The 21,247-nt window shown below is 37.3% G+C and overlaps 1 protein-coding gene across 4 annotated transcripts in view; it reads right to left on the bottom strand.

Annotated features, from left to right (window-relative positions):
- The window catches only part of L3MBTL4 (L3MBTL histone methyl-lysine binding protein 4), a 323,126-nt gene that overhangs the window by 263,949 nt on the left and 37,930 nt on the right, over positions 1-21,247 (bottom strand). For all 4 annotated transcript variants that reach the window (XM_054724420.1, XM_054724421.1, XM_054724422.1 and 1 more), the window contains exons 2-3: positions 5,638-5,717; positions 4,818-4,924 (exon numbers count right to left, since the gene is read on the bottom strand). In XM_054724420.1, coding sequence (XP_054580395.1) covers positions 4,818-4,889 — 72 coding nt within the window. In that variant the 5' untranslated portion in view covers positions 4,890-4,924; positions 5,638-5,717. The remainder of the gene's footprint in view (positions 1-4,817; positions 4,925-5,637; positions 5,718-21,247) is intronic.

The following is a 21,247-nucleotide window of genomic DNA, read 5'->3' on the forward strand; positions in this document are numbered from 1 at the left end:
AAATTTGAAATTTTATGGCCTGAATTTACTTTGGGGTTTTATGACCAGAACACTCACATACACAGAAAATATCTATGAAATCTCCTTGAAAAAAAAACAACAAAAAGCTTAGTTTCCCTATTATCACATGTCTACACTTCCCCGGTCAATTTTAAAGGTGGAAGGTGGAAAAATCGAGCAAATGGCACCAAAATAACACCTGTGTTTGGGTGGGTGCTGTGAAAAAACATATGTTACAGAGTCTACAAGGAGCAGGCAAACACTTCTCTTCAACACCGTGGCAGCGCCATGGAGACCAGTGTGGTAAACAGAAGTTTATCCACGAGGGAGATTTTAGATAACAAAGATGTAAGAAATCTTCAGGAAAAGAGGCATCCTCACAGATGCTGTCACAGAAACTATAAATTGGGGTTACATCTTTGAAGGATGATATGAAAGGCTTATCAAAATTTTAAATGCACATACTCTTCAGTACAATTCTAATGATAAGATTTTATCTGTGAATCAACTATAAAAATATGCCAGATATATATGAAGGAACGTTGGTTGTGACATTGTATGTAACAACAAAAATGAAAATAACCTAAATATTTACAGTAGGGCACTCTTTAATAAATTATGATACATTCACAGAATGAAATATTGTGCACCATTAAAAACAATGACAAGATACAAATGCTTAAGTGAAAAAAAGCAAGATACAGAACAAGAAGTAGAGTGTGAACCCATTTGGATATGTGTATGCATGTATGTATTATGTATGTATAAAATATGTACATAAAGTGTTTAGAAGGTTTTTAGCTTTCTTTTTTTTGTTTTTGATTCTTTTATAGATGCACAAGAAAATATAAACAGTGGTCACACCTTTAGGGAAAGACATGGGGGTTAGTATGTGTGTTAGTAGGTACAAAGAATTTACATTCTTATTTTAATCCTTGTCTGTACTATTTGATTTTTTAACTATGTGCCTATATATTGAAAGATATCCTACCTAATAAAAGAGTAATATGCAAATTAACCATCACTCCGCTACACCTACAAGCCACGCCCACCAGCCACGCCCACCAGCCAATCACAGCAAGTATGCAAATAAACCCAACTAAGATGGCTACAGCCACAGAGAGCAGGAGGGAGGCCTGTGTTTCCCAGGCAATGGAGGAAGCCAAGCTTTCCGCCTGCCCTTGCCTGCCTAAGCCTCCACTCAAGGCTACAAAGTTTCAATTATAGAAGGTAAACAAATCCAAACAGAAATGGTGGCAGCCACGGAGCAGGGAAGAGGAGGAGGCTAGGGTTGCCCCTGGCAATGGAAGAAGCAAAGCTTTCCGCACACTCTGGCCAGCCCAGGCCTCTGCTTAAGGCTACAAAGTTTCAATTATAGAAGATACATAAACCCCTAAAGAAATGGCTGCCGGCCACAGAGCGAGCAGGAGGCTTGGCTCCGCTCCAGGCTACATAGTTTCAATTGTAGAAGGTAAATAAATTCCATATACCAAGGCCTCTGCTTGGATCACCAGGGGTCATGGCTGGCCTGCAAACCACCACATGCTCCTCACTCAGGCTGCCCCACGCCCCAAGGGAACCCCCACTCTGATCCGGGACACCCTTCAGGGCAAACCAGCTGGCCCCCAACCATGCACCAGGCCTCTATCCTATCTAATAAAAGAGTGATATGCAGATTGACCATCACTCCAACACACAATATGGCTGCCCCCATGTGGTCAAAGATCCTGCCCCTATGTGGACACAAGATGGCCACCACAAGATGGCCAGCAGGGGAGGGCAGTTGGGAGGGGCCAGGCCTGCAAGGGAGGGCAGTTGAGAGGGGCCAGGCCTGCAAGGGAGGGCAGTTGGAGGTGATCAACCCTGCAGGGGAGGGCAGTTAGGGGTGATCAGGCTGGCAGAGGAGGGAAGATGGGGGCAAACAGGCTGGCAGGGGAGCAGTTAGACATCAATCAGGCTGGCATGGGAGTGGTTAGGGGGTGATCAGGCTGGCAGGCAGAAGCAATTAGGGGCAATCAGGAAGGCAGGCAGATGAACAGTTGGGAGCCAGCAGTCCTGGATTGTGAGAGGGATGTCCAACTGCCCATTTAGGATCATCCCTCGAGGGGTCCCAGATTGGAGAGGGTGCAGGCTGGGCTGAGGGACACCTTCCCTCCTACCCCCCCCCCCACCCCATGCACAAATTTCATGCACCGGGCCTCTAGTAAATAAATATTTTTGAAATTCTATTAAGAAATACAGAGAAAATATTTAGTTTAGGAAGACATCATTGATAGATATTACTATCAGCATCTAAAAATTATTTTATATCTAAGATATTAAGTTATTGTCTCAAAAACATGTCTAGAAAGCATCCCTCTTTTCATTAGTTTGATGTTTTATTTCATCTGCTATTTTGCTTGATTGACTGAAAATGTCAGTTGTAAAATTATAAGGTTAACAGAGAAAGTAAAGGATGTTACTGACATTTCAATCAAAAGTCAAACATGGTTATAGTGATATAACTCAAACAGGATTGAACCCTTTCCTCCATAGTGAATGCAGCTACAGATGTGAACCTGCTTACTGTATTAAACTATTAAATTTCCTAAAGAAAACTGACACAGTAGCTGGCAATGGGCCCCAAACTAACAGTACAATGCAGAATACTTCCTAAATGTGTGTCTTTTCAATGATCCTATAAAATAATTATATGTTCCCAACACCTCAAAACTCAACTTAGTAACTTGATCCTTTGAAATGTCATTCCCTTGCTATTGATCCAAGAAGTCCATTTGCATGAATATGCCATTAAATGCCAGGAACATCAATCAACAGATAGTTTTAGAAATCTAGCTACACAAAGCACCACACAAAAACAGCACCTATTTAAATGTTAGGCAGTTTTGGAGTTTAAAAAAGGGAAAATCCCAAAGTGGGATGAAACAATGGTAAAAGCATTAACTCAGAACTGAGTTGGACTCTAAGAGAAAACTGGAATTTGTGCCAATACAGAAGAGACAGAAGGTTAAATATTCATATTGTATGGCAAGATAACTGAAGTGCTGAGAAGGGGCAGTAGTAATTTAAAGAGAAATGATACTAAGAAAAAGTAGAAAATATGTTGGATAGGAGAGGAGGCTTCAAATATTAAATTTAAAAAGTAAATAAACATGCAGTACCATTATCAATTGTAACTACAGCACTATTGGTAGGTAAGATATATCTAGCTATTTTCCTAGGACAGTGTTTCTCAAACATGAGCATGTATCAGAATTACTTGGAGGGCTTGGTAAACTATAAACTGCTAAGCCCCATCCCCGGAGTATTTGATTCACTGGGTCTGGAGTGAGGGCCGGGGATTTGCATTTCTAACAACTCCTCAGGTGATGCTGTTGCTCCCAGTTTGGAGACCACAGTGATGCTGGAGAATCACTATCTAAAAATAACTTGGAACACATCAAATACCTTGTCTTCTCAGAGTGCATGACACAGCAAACCAAAAATACTGAGAAGAATGGCATCCTCACAAGCTTGAGACAAGTGTCGGCCTTTCCAAGTTTGGTCCAAGCAACCTCTTAGACAGTAATCTCTCCATGATACATTTAGAGCACTCAACTCTCATGGACCTGGTCTATGAGATGAAACCAATCTGGACCTTAAGGGGCACTGGACCTCAGCCCCAAGTTAACTACCTCAACTCCCAGTGAAGCTGATTCTGAAAAAAAAATAGCTCTATAGTTTGACACAGACCTATATTTAACATTTTAAAACCAAACACAGACCACATCATTGCTTGACAGGTCTCATTTAATACATGGAGTTCATCACACCACCCCTAACCTGGCATTGAACCAAAGAATGTACAACACTGTCACTTCACCAACTGTAATGTATAAATGTGTAACCACAACCCATATGAAGACCCTCAAACCCACATGCAAGTAAATAATGAGAGCCCAAGAAACATTGAGAAAGTTCTAATGGGCCACTAATCCCAAAACAGTTACAACAGAGGTCTCCTGGTTACTTCTGCCCACCTTGAAATTTGTAGGGATACAAAAAGTTATCATAAGGAAACAGCACTTGTAACTAGAGGCATTGATGCATATTATACCCTCTAGTTGTTGAGATGTCACTGTGAGTTGTTTTTAGATACAATTAACATTTAAACACTAGACTCTGAGTGAAGCAGATTACTCTCCACAATATGGATGAGCCTCATCCAATCAGTTAAAGGCTTTATTAGAAAAAAAGATTGACTTCACTTGAGGAAGAGGGGATTCTGTCTCCAGACTGCCTTGTAATCAAGACTGCAATGCCAACTTTTTTCTGGGTCTACACCCTGCCTTCAGACTTGGCAGCCCCCAAAGTTTCATGAGTAAAATCTCTAAAACAAATCCCTCTCTCTCTCTCTCTCTCTCTCTCAATACACACACACACACACACACACACACACACACACACACACACACACACACATCATTATCAAGTAGGGACAGAAATTGTGAACTGCACTTGTCACAGGACTGCCAACTACTCCTACCAGTTCTATTTCTCTAATAAATACAACCCTCTGCAATTTACAAGCTCTTTCCCTTACTTGACAGTGATCAATTATCTCCATCTTTTTAAAATTAAGACTACCTTTTAAAATATAATAGACTGTAATGAAACTTATATTCTATCCCACTGTACATAAAAGTCAATCAGAACGAACCAATTTTCAGTGATTGAAAAAAAGCACTTCCATGTGGTTATACAAACTCTACAATTACAGTGTGAATTTCCACATTGAGCACAAACTCAGAGGAAGAGTCCAGAAACTGACATCTTACCAAGCTTCCATCCTGATTCACATTCTCTTTGGAATCCATACTAAGCTTCCTCTTCCTATTGGGCTGTTTCATTGCCACTTTAGCACTCCTTAGTAGTTAGTGTCTTTCTGCAAAATAGTGCCATATAAAAAGTTCAGTGGGTTTTGTTCCCTTAGAGCAGTGGTTCTCAACCTTTCTAATGCTGCGACCCTTTAATAACAGTTCTTCATGTTGTGGTGACCCCCAACCATAAAATTATTTTTGTTGCTACTTCATAATTGTAATTTTGCTACTGTTATGAATCGTTATGTAAATATCTGTGCTTTCCGATGGTCTTAGGCAACCCACAGATTGAGAACCGCTGCTATAGAGCCTAAGACCATCGGAAAACGCAGATATTTATATTACAATTCATTAACAGTAGCAAAATTACAGTTATGAAGTAGCAACAAAAATAATTTTATGGTTGGGGGTCACCACAACATGAGGAACTGTATTAAAGGGTCACGGCATTAGAAAGGTTGAGAACCACTGCCTTAGAGGTACAAAAACAAAAACAAAACAACATTCTATCAATTATACTTTTTATAATTGGTTGCCATAAATACTCTGATAAATGAGCTGACAGAAAAACTGTTGGTTTTATAACCCCTTAGTGTAATAATAAGTTAATGGGGAAAAGAGATGAATTTTCCATCTCATCTAGAATTTATATTAAAGAGAAAATAGGTGTTATTTCTTTTGGTCTTATCTATCATGAATTTTTTGTGTTTTGATTTTTACTTAGCTGATCTAATCAATTAGAATTCACTACAATCTGCATATACAGCTCTGTACTCACATGGTCTGATTGTCCTCAAGTATCAAAGCAAAGGTATTCTTGATAAGAGGTCTTAGTCATACAAAGCATAGCACAGCAATCTGGAACAGAGAAAATTAAAAAAAATTATGATTCTAATTTGTCATGACCATTCTTCAGTACATTAATAAATAATAGTAGACATTCTTTGAAAAATTATTTTGAATGAGTTTTTGATAGAGCAGGTGAACCATTTTGGAGAACCAATCACTAGTACTGCATAAGTACAATTTGAGCTATAATTCAAAAAGTCATTCACTTTGAATAATTTTAACTACAATTTTAACTATAATTTACATGTAATTTTTTAAAGGTTTAATATAACTAAATCATCTGTGGTCCCCGATATTTTAGAATCATATATCCTACTTCATCCCTGATATTTCCATCTGAACAAATGACTCTAAATACTACAAACTGAACATTTTCACAACTGAACTCATCATTCCCTCTCTTACTGCCTCCCAGTTCTACTCTCTCTTCCTAGTTGCACTAATGACACCATTGGCCATTCATTTACCCATATCTGCCCCTTACAATTGTCCATAAACCAAGCTAAGGGGCAATGGAAGCTGAAATCTATCCTGAGCTCTGCACACATGCCATTTCCCCTGCTACAAGGTTATTATATTTGCCAGGAAGAAACTGCATCTTTTTTCTAATTCAAACAAAGACAACTTTTGGGCTAATGGAGACCCTGACTTTGCCTGAACTAGAGACCCAGGAGTTAACATCATTTCTTCCTGTACATCACACCTCACACTAGGTCACCAGGTTCTGCTGATTTTATGTTAAATATTTCTTGAATTCCTCTCCTTACTGTATTCCCAATAACTCCCTGACCACCTCCAATCTTATGCTCTAGTCAATGCTCAAGCCTTACAGTCCTCTGGAACACTGACATGCCTTCTCTTCCCAGAACCACACTTTGCTGGTCTCTCAACCTTGGAATAACTTCCCTACTACTCACCCAGCATCACTTCAACCTCTCTCCTACTCATCTTTTATGACTCAACTAAGATAATTCATATCCTTGAGAAAAGCCTTCCTTGCTTACCTCCTACATCCAATGGACCAAGTGTGTCTTACTTAAAATTCATTGTACCCATACTTATCTTTGCCACAGCATTCAATTCCTTATACTACATTTTAACTTTCAGATATGCCTCGACTTAAGACAAACATTGTGAACTACTGATCTTTATTTTCCATTGTCTAGATCAGCAATTTTCAACCGCAAGAATTTTTAAAATATGTAATAACTGACTATTTAGAGAGGGGCACTGACCTCTTTTCCCTTAGATTATTTAAATAAAATTTTAAAAAGACAACAGCCATCAATGGCTGCCCAGAATGAATGAATCAAAATTATATCTACTTTTTTTTTGTCAGATTGGCAAAAATGCAATGTATTTTTTGGTGTGCCACAGAATTTTAGTAATTAGTTTATGTGTGCCATGAGATGAAGAAGGTTGAAAATCGCTGCTCTAGATAGTACTTGGCTCATAGCAGACTCTCAACGTGTTTGTTCCAACTGCATAAGTATGTCGGAATTGCAGAGCCTCAAACGCCTTAGGTACATTGGACATTAGTTTTTGATCCATACATTACTCTTTAGAATGCTGTATGACTGAAGTAAGCGTAAGTCTCAAACTTAACAACTCCTTTCCCTTTTTCTTTCATATATAACAAACAAACAAACAAAAAAACACTTCCTCATATTGATTTGCTTCCAGTCAGATGATATTTTTATCCTTAAAACAGGTACTTACCTACTAAATTCAGTAACATTGCATTAATTTTGTAGAATGTAAATACAATTTATCATGCCTAGCTGCCAGTAATACTCTGAACATCTATGCAAATGAACAGCTTAGACTTGATGCCTTTAGCAAAATATGATTGCACAAGACATAAGCACTGCCAAGGCTGGCTTGCATTTCATAACTAATAATACCCCAGGGCTTGACAAAGTTGGATATGAAAAAATTAAAAACCTTTGCAATTTAAAGTGCAGCCAGTAAGATAAACAAGCCTGATGCACTTCTAGCTAGACCAACAAACAAAATGAGAGATAAGATTTAAATCACTAAAATCAGAACGAGAGAGGTTACATCAATAATGATCTTACATAAATCAGAAGGATTATAAGGAAAAACTATATGTTGAACTTCACCTATTTAAACAATCAAGTTAGTAGTAAATTCAACTCACAGTCAGATCTAGTCTTTTCTTTCAACATCGCTAACAAATTTTTGCTTATAATCCACTATACTCTTATGAGGTCCATCACTGACCAAAACTTTGGTATGTGATACATGACTGTATGTAAAAAGCCCTAAGGAATCAACTAAAAACTAGTAGAGCTACCCAAAAAAAACCTATTAGAACTAATAAGTGAGTTTAGCAAGGTTGCAGGTTATAAGATCAACATACAACAATTAGTTGTATTTCTATACACAAGCAATAAGCCAAGAATAAATTAAAACAATTCCACTTATAATAGGATCATAAAATAAGTATAAATTTAACAAAAGAGTGCAAGACTTATAAACTGAAAACTACAAAATATTGGAAAAGACATTAATGAAGAAGAAAATAAATGTGAAGATATTCTTATTCATGGGTTTGAAAACTTAAACAATGTCAGTATTCCCCAAACTGATCTCAGATTCAATGAAATCTCTATCAAAATTCCAGCTGGCTTTTTTGCAGAAATTGAAAAATTAATCTTAAACTTTATACGAAAATGCAAAGAACCCAGCAATCAAGGAAAAAACGAAGTTAGAGGATTCACACTTCCTGATTTCAAAACTTCCTACAAAGCTACAGTAATCAAGAAAATATGGTACTGGCATGAGGATATATATACAGTCCAATTGAATAGATTGATGTTCTATAAATAAGTTCATACATCTATGGTTAAATAATGTTCAACAAGGTTGTCAAGACAATTTGGTGAGCAAAGAACAGTTTTTCCTACAAATGGTGCTGGGACAACTAGATATTCACATACAAAAGAATAAAGTTGAACTACTATCTCATACCAATATACAAATATTAATTCAAAATGGATCATAGACTTAAATATATAAGAACTAAAATGATAAAACTCTTAAAAGAAATACAGAAGCAAATCTGTGTGTCCTTAGGTTAAGTAATGGTTGGTTGGCTATAACCCCAAGGTACAAGCAATAAAAAGAAAATAAGTAAAGTGAAGTAAAACAAAATTAAAACCTTCTGTTCTAGAAAAGATACCATCAAGTAAGTGAAAGGACAACCTACAGAATGGGTGAAAACATTTGCAAAAGACCTGTATTCAAATTATAAAAATAATTCTTACAACTCAATAATAAAATGATAACCCCCCAAAATAGGCAAAGGATTAGAACAGACATTTCCCCCCCAAAAAAGATGTATGCTGAGTTGCCAATAAGCACATGAAAAGATACTTAACATCACTGATAATTCAAAAATGTAAATTAAAAAAACACAAGATACCACTTCATATCCAATAAGATAGCTATGATAAAAAAAAAAAGTAATAAGACTGTGGAGAAATTGGAGCCCTCACACATTGCTGGTGGAATACAACATGGGTGAAGCCACTTTGGAAAAGAATTTGGCAGTTAAAACAAAATGAACCAGGAATTCCACTCCTACCCATATACCCAAGAGAAATGAAAACATATGTCTACAGAAAATCTTGTACAGAAATGTTCATAGCAGCATTATTCATCAGTCAAAAAGTGAAAGTAACTCAAAGTTCATCAATTGATGAATGAATAAACAAAATGTGGTTATATATATATACATAAATAACCATATAGTATGGTTAGTATCCATATATACTATTCAGAAATAAAAAGAAATAATGCATACATAGATGAACTTTGAAAACACTGTAAGTTAAAAAAGCCAGTCACAGAAGACCACATATTATGTGATTCTGTTTATGTGCAATGTCCAGATTAAGCAAATCTATAGAGATAGAAAGTAAATTTACTGATTCCTTAGGCCTAGAGGTAGTGGAGAGGAAATGGAAGTGACTGTTAATGGGCATTTTAGAGAGGACAAAATATTCTAAAATTAGATTGCAATTATGGTTTTACAATTCTGTACACTTTAGATGTGTGAATCATGTAGTACCCAAATTATATCTCAATAAAGATATTTTAAAAATATAATTATTGATACCAAGAAAACTGGAGACACAGAGAAACTAAATATAGTAAAAAAGATTACAAATAAATTGGAAAATGCCACTAAAGAGAACATGGAAAAAAAGTTAATTTTTTAAAAAATGAGACAAAAGAGATAAATTGGCCCAGTATTGTGAAAATAGCAATAATTCTGAAATTAATATATGTCAATGTAATTATAATCAATATCCTAATATTGTCTTATTATTAAGGCAGTGTGGTACTTGTACAGAGATAGACTAATAGACCAATGAAACAGATGAGAAAGCCCTTAAATAGAAAGGTATATATGAAAACTTTATTATTAGAGGAGTTACAATGTCAACTGTGGGCTTTTCATATATGGCCTTTATTTTGTTGAGTTAATTCCCTCTATTCCTAGTTTGTTGATAGTTTTTATTATGAAAATGTTTTGAATTCCACCAAATGCTTTTCTGCATTTATTGAGGTGATTATGTGATGTTTACCTTCTATTCTATTAATATAGTGTATCACATTAATTGATTTTGTATATTGAACCATCCTTCTATATCAGGAATAAATCCCATTTGGTCATGGTGTATGATCCTTTTAATGTGCTGTTTGATTCAGTTTGCTTGTATTTTGTTGAAGATTTTTCTATCAGGGGTATTGGCCTGTGATTTTCATTTCTTATGGCTTCTTTAGTTGGCTTTGGTACTGGGGTAATGTGACCTCTAAGAATGAGTTTGGAAGTATTCTTCTCTCAGTTTTTTTGGGAAGATTTTGAGAAAAAATGGCATTTATTCCTGCTTAAAATGTTTGATATAATTCACCAATGTAGCCATCTAGTCTTGGGCTTTCTTGTTGGGGGTTTTTTGATTACTTAACCAATCTCCATAGTAGTTATAAATCTGTTCAGATATTTTTTTCTTCATAAGTTAGTCTTGGTAGGTTGTATATTTCAAGGAATGTATCCATTTCTTCTAGGTTATATAGTTTGTTGATGTTAATTGTTCATGATAGTCTCTTATGATACTTTTTATTTCTATGGTATAATTGCAATATTTTCTCTGTCATTTCTGATTTTATTTATTTGAATTTTCTCTGTTTCTTAATTAGTTTAGCTAAGAGTTTGTCAATTATATTGTTATTTTATCATTTCAAAAATCAACTCTTAGTCTTATGAGGGGTTTTTCTATGATTTTTCCATTTTCTTCCATTTTGTGTGTTTCTGCCCTGATCTTTGATATTTTCTTTCTTCTACTAACTTTGAGCTTAGTTTGTTCTTTTTTATATCCTTGAGGTACAAATTTTGCTTATTTATTTGAGATCTTTCTTCATTTTAATGTAGGCATTTATCACAATAAACTTCCATCTTAGTATTGCTTTTGCTATGTCCCATAAGTTCTGATATGTATTTTCATTTGTCTCAAGGTATTTTCTAATTTCCTTTTTTATTTCTCTTTGTCCCAATGGTTGTTCATCTAATTTCCACATGTTTTCCAGTTTTCTTTATACTGATAATTTCTCCTTGCACTCCATTGTGATTAATAAAGATACTTGGTATAATGTTTTTTAATTTGTTAAGACTTGTGACCATCATTTGGCCTATCCTGGAGAAAGTTCCATGTGCTCTTAAGAAGAATGTATATTCTGCTGCTGTTGGGTGGAATGTTCTTTATGTACTATCTATTAGGTCCATTTGATCTACAGTGTTGCTGAAGTCCTCTGTATCCTTGTTGACATTATCCTGGTAGAGTAACACTTTTATCATTCTTTGTCTCTTATAACAGGGTTTTTTACTTAAAGTCTATTTTGTCTGATATAAGTACTAGAGGCCTAGTGCACAAAAATTGTGCACTCGGCATGAAGGTGGGGGTCTCTCAGCCCAACCTGTGCCCTCTCACAGTCTGGGAGCCCTCAGAGGATGTCCAACTGACGGCTTAGGCCTGCTCACCCCTGGACATCTTTAACGCTGCTGCGGAGGCAGGAAAGGCTCCTGCCACTGCCGCTGCGCTCGCCAGCAGTGAGCCCGGCATCTGCCCCTGGTGGTCAGTGCACGTCATAGTGACTGGTCATTCTGCATTTCAGCCTATTTGCATATTAGCCTTTTATTATATAGGATAGCCACCCTGTTCTCTTTGGGTTACCATTTACATAAAATATATTTTTCCATTCCTTCACTTATCTCAGTAAGAATTCTTGACTCTCTTATGACAAAATGAGACATCCTTACTCTTGCCATGTCTCCATTTGGATTGAACGCATTTAACTTGAGCTTGGTCTAGACTTGCTTTGGCCAATAGCAGATGCAATGTGAGCTGAGACTTGAAGTGTGCTTGTACAGCTAGTCTTGACCTCGTTGCACTGCAACTATCCTCCATTAAAAGAGCATACTTTAGTTATTCTTTGCTCCTTCAGAGTGGGTCTCAGAATGAAAACAAGTAGAGCACATCTGAACATTACTCACATCCTGCAGCCAACCCCAGCATATTAATAGCCTGTAGCCTTTTAAAACTATCTAGGCAAGCCCAGCCTAGATCAGCTCAATCACAAATCACCTAAAGATTTATTCATGTGTAAATAAACATGTGTTGTTTTAAAACACTGAGTTTGGGGATGGCTTGTGATGCAATATTTTTGGTAGGTACAGCAGTCAGATGTAAAATTGCATACAGGGGGAAAAACAGCAAACTATAAATAAGTATTTCACACAGAAATTTATGAAAAGTTGCTCAACCTTGTTAGTAATCAGGGAAATAAAGAATAAAATCATAATTGATACCAATTTGTGGTCACTAAAATAGCAAAAATTAAGAACTCTGATAATATTAGATGTTGGCAAGGTTGAGGAATAGGGGAGCTCTCATATTCTGCTGGCAGAAGATAAACTGGATGAACTAATGGAAAGCAAAAATTGGGCATAATATGAAAGTTGAAGATGATACAACAAATCCCATGACCCCAGGACTGTTCTTATCCCCCCATTGCCCCCGCACCCCTCCACTCATGCCCTCACCCCACTGGTGTCCGTGTCCATTGGTTAAGCTTATATGCATGCATACAAGTCCTTTGGTTGATCTCTCCCCCTTATTGTTTAAATTATTACATATGAATCATTTTTCCCCCATTGACCTCTCCCTGCTCATTCCTGCACAAAACGAAGCAAAAGCACTCATTATGTACCTTAGATATATATTCTTATGGGGAAAGTTATTTTTGAAGAAGCAAGGAAATGATCAGCATAAAGTTCAGCATTGTGCTCACTTTGGTAGCACATAGACTAAAATTCAACATAGCAGTTGGAGAGGAAAATTAACATTATCGTGATGTTTTCATTCTTCAGTTGGATGTTGGCTTCATAAGTGTATACTTTTTCTATTATACCTCATAACTGGCATATAAAATATGTTGTTTTGTATATAAAAATATTATAGAATTTTTAAGTCATTTTAAATGGTGCACCCTCGTCACTCAATATAAAAGCTGACAGAGGTAAAAGAATGGACATAGTACTTTCTCTATTAACTGAACAATCCATTTTTCCTATTTCTAAATCCCTCCTCATTAAGACTTGTTGCTTTTCTCTTATACTTAAAAAAAAAGTCTCACTAGACCCTTTTTGAGCATGTACTATGTGCAGTTAGCAAGAGGCATATTGTCAGGAGTATGTGTTTCTCCTCCTCATCTTCATTAGGACCACACTATTCTCAAGGAAGGAGGAGGCTGTGACTGAACCAACAGCCTGAAGCCTTTTAAAACTATCCAGGCAAGTTCATCCTAGATCAGATCAATCACAAATTGAGGGCTCAGAGATTGAGGGCTCAGAGTCCTCTGAGATTTAACATCCAGGGCTCAGAGACTTAACATCTATGGCAGGATCATGCAGAAATAAAAAAATGTGTATAAAAATAAATATCCTCTTACACCCACAAATGTGACTGGCAAAGGTGTCTTATCAAGTGTTAGACAGAATGAAGCAGCAGTAACTCTCACATTGCTAAATATAAATGGCATAACTACTAGTTGGATCCAGTTACTTCTAGATATATAGAAAAACTGTAACATGTGCAAAAGGGATGTTTACTGTGTACATGGTAATTGCTTCAGGAATAGAAATGCAACCTTAAAAAAGAAAAACAAAAAGATTCAATTCTAGGACTCTGGTTGGAAATACTGTGTAAAAGAACCTCTGTTCCCAGAAGGTTAAATTAGTAGGGATCTGGAGCTTCAGCGGGCACCAAGTAAAAGAGAGCTTCACTGAGACCAAAGCCAACACAGAATAAGGCAGGACTGAGTGTTGAGAGTGACAAGCCCCTAGATCCAGCCGTATCTGATCCAACACCACATCAGGACTTAGATGTAAGAGCTAATAATGTATCTTTTCTGCTTAAGACAGTTTGAGTTGGATTTCTGTCACCTGCAACTAAAAGAGTCTAGACCAATAAAAACTTTAGAAGCAAACAACAGTGACAGCAGCAACAGCAAGAGGATAGCTGCTCTCTAAATATTTCCACAATGTAAAACACTGAGAAAGATTTGGACTGTAATCCCACACTTCCTTAACTCATTAATCAGGTCATACTCTGTAAATTCCATCAGGACTTTAAAATGTTTTAGCATTCTTCTAATCATCTTAAAAAACCACAAGATTATGAAAAATTTCAAAACAAAATGATTATTAATTACTTGAAATTTAAGAAAATATGACATTTAGAATTTTAGGGAAATTAAGAAATGGTACAAAATAAAAGTTTTAGTTAAAGCTTTAAAAGAGTAGGAATCAATACTAATGATAATAAATGCTTTTTGAAAAATGTATAGGCAATAGTAGGTGAGATTTTGATGCAAACAAAACTCCTAATTGTTTATAAATAAGAGACTAGAACATAAGGGGAGGATAAGGGTGGGGTGGGAAGAGACACTTACATACGCATTTACATAACTTTGAACATAACTCCAGCTATATGACAAGAGGCTACAAAAATCTCCCAGGCAAATCAATGGAAACAAGTCATATTTTTTTTCAGTCAGCCACTTTCAGAGTCTCCTGTGCCTCTTTATGTTCAAGCCACTCAATAATGTTAAAATGATCTTTCCCATAATGCCTAAATATCAAATATTAATGTCAAACAGTGCACTAAACTCATCCTTTCTCTCAATTATGTCTGCCAAAAGACACATATATCTGTGGCCAGAAATACAGGACACATAAATGCACATAGTAAGCATTACTGAGTGGCCATAATACATGCCAATGTATGCCATATTTGATTGCTAACAAAATACATTTTTACATTTTAACACCACTAAAATCAGTATGGTTTGAAACACTGCCAGCCAGGTAGCAATTCTTATGTAATTATCACTGCTTGCCCATGTACAGAGGTGACTTGCCTCCTGGAAGATGGATAGAACTGTAACACTTTGATACTTTGGTCAACAAACCATTTGCAGATTATTTGAAGAAGGAATAGGAGACCTAGTTGTTGTCAGATAAACCATTTGATAATACAATCAAAATGTGCAGAATGTATGCCAACAGCTTAAAAGAAAATCCCAGAGACATAATTCAAACACTGTTTTAAGAAATGATTCAACATTAACTCTCCTGAAGGCACACAGGGTGATAGTGTGTGGGAAAACACAGATGATGATAAGTGAGTTGAAAAATGATTCAGTAGACTTGGACACTGTAGGTGATTATATTTTAGAAAGCCTATCCCACTTAAAGCTAATATTTTCTTTTTTAAATATATATGCTATAAATAATTTAAAATGGGCCTAGCTGGTTTGGCTCAGTAGATAGAGCATATTAGCCTGTGTACCAAAGGGTCCCTGGGTCGATTCCGGTCAAGGACACATACCTTGGTTGCAGGCTCCTCCTGGCCCAGGCCCTGGTTGGGGCTCATGCAGGAGGCAACCAATCAATGTGTTTCTCTCACATCAATGCTTTTCTCTATCTTTCCCTCTCTCTTCCACATTCCCTAAAAATCAATGGAAAAATATCCTCCAGTGAGATTAATAAAAAAGTAAAAACAAATAAATACAAATATATGTTTAAGCATAGGAGACCTCTTTCAATAAAATATAAATTCTTAGTGATAATAAAATATGATATAATTGCTTAATTGGCATTGCTTTTTTTTGCTCTGGCCCTTAAAATAATGAAGGAGGTTACAATAAATAGTATCCTACATTAGGTGAAATGTATTTTCTATAGAGAAGTCATGCATAGCAAATGTACCTTCTAGCTTGTGGAAGGTACAATTTGTTCTGGGGTAAGGATATTTACTTGTGATTACCAAAAATATATGAGCTTATTTCCTTAAAATATTGCTTATATAATTTTAACTCTCTATTGACATGTCTTTGCATCTTTACTCTGTCAAATCTGTGCTTGAGGTTAAATAAGATATTTCATTAATTTCTGAATACTCCTTTTCTATATAATAAAAATCACTGAAAGGACTATGGAACCCCAACAACACCAAAAAGCATGTCATGTATTAATACCTCTCCTTGAACCACTAATGTTTTACCTTTCTCTCTCCACAGACTCCACTGAAAGTAGGATACAGGCAGTTACCTTGCTTCTGCTAATGAAATGCACAGGGCAACTATACCATGGATGATAAAATCTCTCCATCTGTTCACTTCCTTTCCTACATGCTGAAGATTTTTTTAAAAGAAAATATAGTTGCTAGCCTCAAAGCTGGAAGAAATTGAAAACAGACTATTTTTGGCATTTCAAACTATCAAAAATATTTTTCTCCTTAGGTTTCATTTTTCTTCTAAATTGTTCTTCACATCTTCCTAAATAATAGTTAAATATCATGCAAAGTTTATATAAGTTCTTATTTCAAAATCAAAATACCTACTTTAGCATAAACTAAATAAAATCATAGTTTATTAGTAAACTTAATTAAAACATAATGTAAATTATGACTTAGCACAAATACAACTTAATGCAGTATCTTTTTAAACATACACATTGTTTCATAAACTTTCCACATATTTCACCTCTAATAAACACATACTTGAAAAATTATGATGGAAAATATACTAACTGGCTGACATTGACATAACTCACAGCATAATACAATTCAACAAAACTCACTGTTCATGAAGAAGCTCTAAAACCTCAGCTTTGAAAAGAACATGATTAAAGGCAAGAAAAATGTGTTTGCTGCAAATCACATGTGTATTCTACTCATTATTTTCAATAAGCATCCTTACTACAGAATTTTAATATTATGCAGCATGAGGCAAGAATTCTATGGACTTAAGCAGATGTGAAGAAATAAAAGGTATAAAACTATGAGTGAGATTTTTTAAATGAATTTTGTCAAGAACACTCTAAGCAAGTTTCTCAAAAGGTTTTTAATAAGTAACTCTTTGTTCACTTGAAATGTTTTCAATAGCACTAAATAAGACAGGGATATTTGGGAGTCGGGGGTGTCTTTTAAGTCTGAGAGCCTAAGTGCTAGATATTGGTAACCTCCCTCCATTTTGTCCACAGAGCACCTCAGAACTCAAAAGCAGATGGCTGTTTTTTTTTAATTTTTTGTTGTTATTGTTGTTAATCCTCATATGAGGATATTTTTCCATTGATTTTTAGGGAGAATGAGAGAAGAAAAGACAGAGAGAAACATCGATATGAGAAAACACATGGACTAATTGCCTCCTGCACATACCCTGACCAGGGCCCAGGCCAGGGGGGAGCCTGCAACCAAGATACGTGCCCTTGACCGGAATTGAACCCGGGACCCTTTGGTCTGTAGGCTGACACTCAACCACTGAGCCACGCCAGCCAGGCCAGATGACTGTTTCCAAGAAACTTACCCAAAGCCAACACAGAAACAATCTAGCTAGAAATACTATCTGCATGTAAAAGTTCTGGAAAATGGAATACTATAATTCTGAAAAAAATTTTAATTTTATTATGTTGAAGAACATAAGGCTGGCTTCAATAAATTAATCCTAATGACTTAAAATCTATTAACTGAATGCAAGTCAACCTCCTGCAATATTAAAGATTCATTAACTTACACAACCTATGATTAAACAGTGACCTGCATAAAGATAAATTTTATCAACCCCATATTACTCTAATTTGAATTCTTTTTCTCAATCTAAAATAGTGAGATCTTACTCTAACAGTGATGGCGAACCTATGACATGCATGTCAGCACTGACATGCGTAGCCATTTCTGATGACACACGGCTGCTGAGGCGGCCGCATGCCGAGGATGAAACATTTGCAAAATAATGTTTTTTCCTCAAAGTGACACACTATACGAGTTATGCTCAGTTTTTTGGCGAAGTTTGACACACCAAGCTCAAAAGGTTGCCCCATCACTGCTAGTACTATGTGCATGCGAAGTGATTTGCCAGTATTTGTCTGAATCATTCCCAATAGGGCTGGCCACTCCCATTTTCATAGGACTGCCATCAAAGGCCACCTTAGACAGCAGCAGGGTTGGGACCTCTGGGCCTTCTCCACTGTTCTGTCACTGAATCACAGCCCTCAAAAAACGTCCATTCTTTTCACCTCACCCTTATGCTAGTTGTTCCAACTCTCTTTTCAGTTACTGATAAAAGCCACAGAATCATCTGGACTTCCTGTGTCTATACGTTTTAAATAAAAAATAGATCTGTGCTTGCACAGGACCTAGTGCAAGATGGCATTTATGCTCCAAAGAATGCCTTGGGAAGCAGAGGATATTGCTTCTACTCATGAGGAAACCATAGGCCAACCTCAAAGAGGAGAAGGAAATCAACATAATAAAGACCAGAATTCTTCTGAACTTTATATATTCTACAACTTAAAAAAACCACAAACTTGTATGCACATCCTTATCATATATGGGTGTGCTTTTTTCTGATTTTCTAGATCAATCTAAACATACTCAATTTTTGCTGTACCTCCTTTAAGGCACCGATAACTTATAAAAGTAGTTCCCACTTGAAACTTCAATTTGCCTGCTTAAGTTTATCCCAAAAATTGTAATGAAGAAACCCTATGTATCTTAAACAGAAAGCGAGTGTGATTGTGATTTTCTGCACGCTTCTCAGAACAGCGGAGTGTGGAGTGGGAAAGCCAGCGTGGGCACAGCCACCCCCACGAGTGACCAACCCGAAGCCCTTGGCGCCTCCCTCCCTGGTCTTGGCCTCTGCCCGGGGGACACTGCCTGGGGTGATGACATGCTAGAGTCTTTGATACTATGTATATTATGTTAATTTCTCATCAATTCTTGGAACATTATATGAAATTTCTAGGAATTTGTTGAGTGGAATTTCATAAGAGAATATTTAGAAACATGTAAAAGAATAAATAAAAATCTTGAACAGTTAGATAACTAGTACATTCTTTCCATTATGCAGTTCATTTAATTTTGGTATCTTTACCATCCAACCCCATCACCCTTAACAAATGATCTATTCAAATTCCAAGTAGTGAAGATTTGAGAGAAAAAAGAGATTGCTCTCAATATGAATGCAGAAGTCCTCCAAGTGCTGATTGCCTGACTTTAAATTACCCTTATCAAAATGCTACCTACACAAATGCAACTGTGGAAACTTCCTTCAACTACTGGGCCCCAATTATCACAATCAGGACTTTTGAGAATGTCACACAATACATAAATGACAGAGAATGGCAGGATTTTCTGGTCACTTGATGGATAAATCAATTGCCTAACCATTACAGGTTGTGTAAGATGCATAAATTGTCATACAATCATCAAAACAAAATTACTCATAGATTCATCCATTAAACTGTATCTTTAGGCTGACTTCATTTAGTGCTTCAGAGTTCAGAATATAATCTCATTACCTCACTGTCCTCTTGAAATTCATGTGAAGACATGAACTGCAGCCACTGAAAAACTCCCTCAACTAAACTATCCTATCTAATAATAGAGTAATATGTAAATTACCATCACTCCGCTACGCCCACGATTGGGCGGCGGGAGGCTGGGGGGCGGGACTCAGGGTGGCCTATCCGGCCATTGAGAGGCACGGATCCGATGCCACTGAGGGGGGCTACCCTGCTTTTGAGAGGCACAGGGGGTGGGACTCCCGCCCCCTGAGCCTCTCAACGGCCAGATCCGTGGCCGCTGAGGGGGCCTGCCGCGGACACCCAGCTGCGCCTCTCAACGGCAGAGTAACCAGGTGTCCGCGGCAGCCCCCCTCAGCAGCTGTTGAGAGGCTCAGCTGAGTGTCTGTGGCAGGCCCCCTCAGCGGCCAAGGATCTGGCCATTGAGAGAGGCGCAGGGGGAGGGAGTCCTGCCCCCTGCGCCTCTCAACAGCAGGGTAGCCCCCCTCAGCGGCTGCGAACCATCAAAAGTAGGGGAGCTGGGTGCCTCTCTGCTCCGGCACCAGGCCTTTCAGAAGCCTCCACTGAGCCAGAGGCTTCTGAAAGGCCTGGTGCACCAGCGGACAGGCACCTAGCTCCACCACGAAAAGCGAAAGTGTGTAGGGTCCCTGCTCTGGTAATTAGTGACTTCATTTATAAAATGAACTAGAGGCCTGGTGCACAAAATTCGTACACTCAGGGGGGTTCCTCAGCCTGGCCTGGGCCTTCTTGCAGTCTGGGAGCCCTCAGGGGATGTCTGACTGACGGCTTAGGCCCGTTCCCTGCAGGGAGCGGGCCTAAGCTGGCAGCAAGCTGGCAGACATCCGTATCGTATAGCTGCCATGGAAGCGGGAGAGGCTCCCGCCACCACTGCTGTGTTCACCAGCCATGAGCCTGGCTCAGGGCTTCAGGGCTTCTAGCGGAGCCCGGATCAGGGCTCCTGCAATGATAATCTGCCCCCTGGTGGTCAGTGTGCATCATAGCAACCGATTGTTCCACCATTTGGTTGATTTGCATATTAGCCTTTTATTATATAGGATGGGCTAGACGACCCTAGAAGATAATCTTTAAGATCTCTTCCAGGTCTAATTTACACTGTTGTAAGTCTATTTTGGACAATATTTTTAACCCTTTGCACTCACTTGCTTTTTTCTCGATTCCTTTATTCTAATGCTAACCGTGTCGAGTCACACTCGACATCCGAGTGCAAAAGGTTAATCTTCTAACTCAGCTAAATGTGTAAAAGAAGGTCTACACGCTGAGAATACTCCAGAAGTAGCATCCCAACTCAAGAAATGTTTGACTTACTTCCATGTGTGTTACAGAAAGCAATCCTATGAAGAGGAGAGAGCGCTGCATACAAAATTCAAGTCTTAGCTCTACCACTTATTAATATAATCACCTTCAACAAGACAATGAAATGCTCTAAATTTTAATCTTGTTTCCTACAAAATGGAAATGAATCTTTATCTACCACAATCTTGGAAAAGGTAAGAATTAAGTGAAATATCAATCATGGAATCATTATCTGTTATTTCTAAGACTTGAAATTATTAAACCTTTATTTAAC

Source organism: Eptesicus fuscus, chromosome 12 (genome assembly GCF_027574615.1).
Source record: "Eptesicus fuscus isolate TK198812 chromosome 12, DD_ASM_mEF_20220401, whole genome shotgun sequence".
In the NCBI taxonomy this organism is placed as follows: domain Eukaryota; kingdom Metazoa; phylum Chordata; class Mammalia; order Chiroptera; family Vespertilionidae; genus Eptesicus; species Eptesicus fuscus.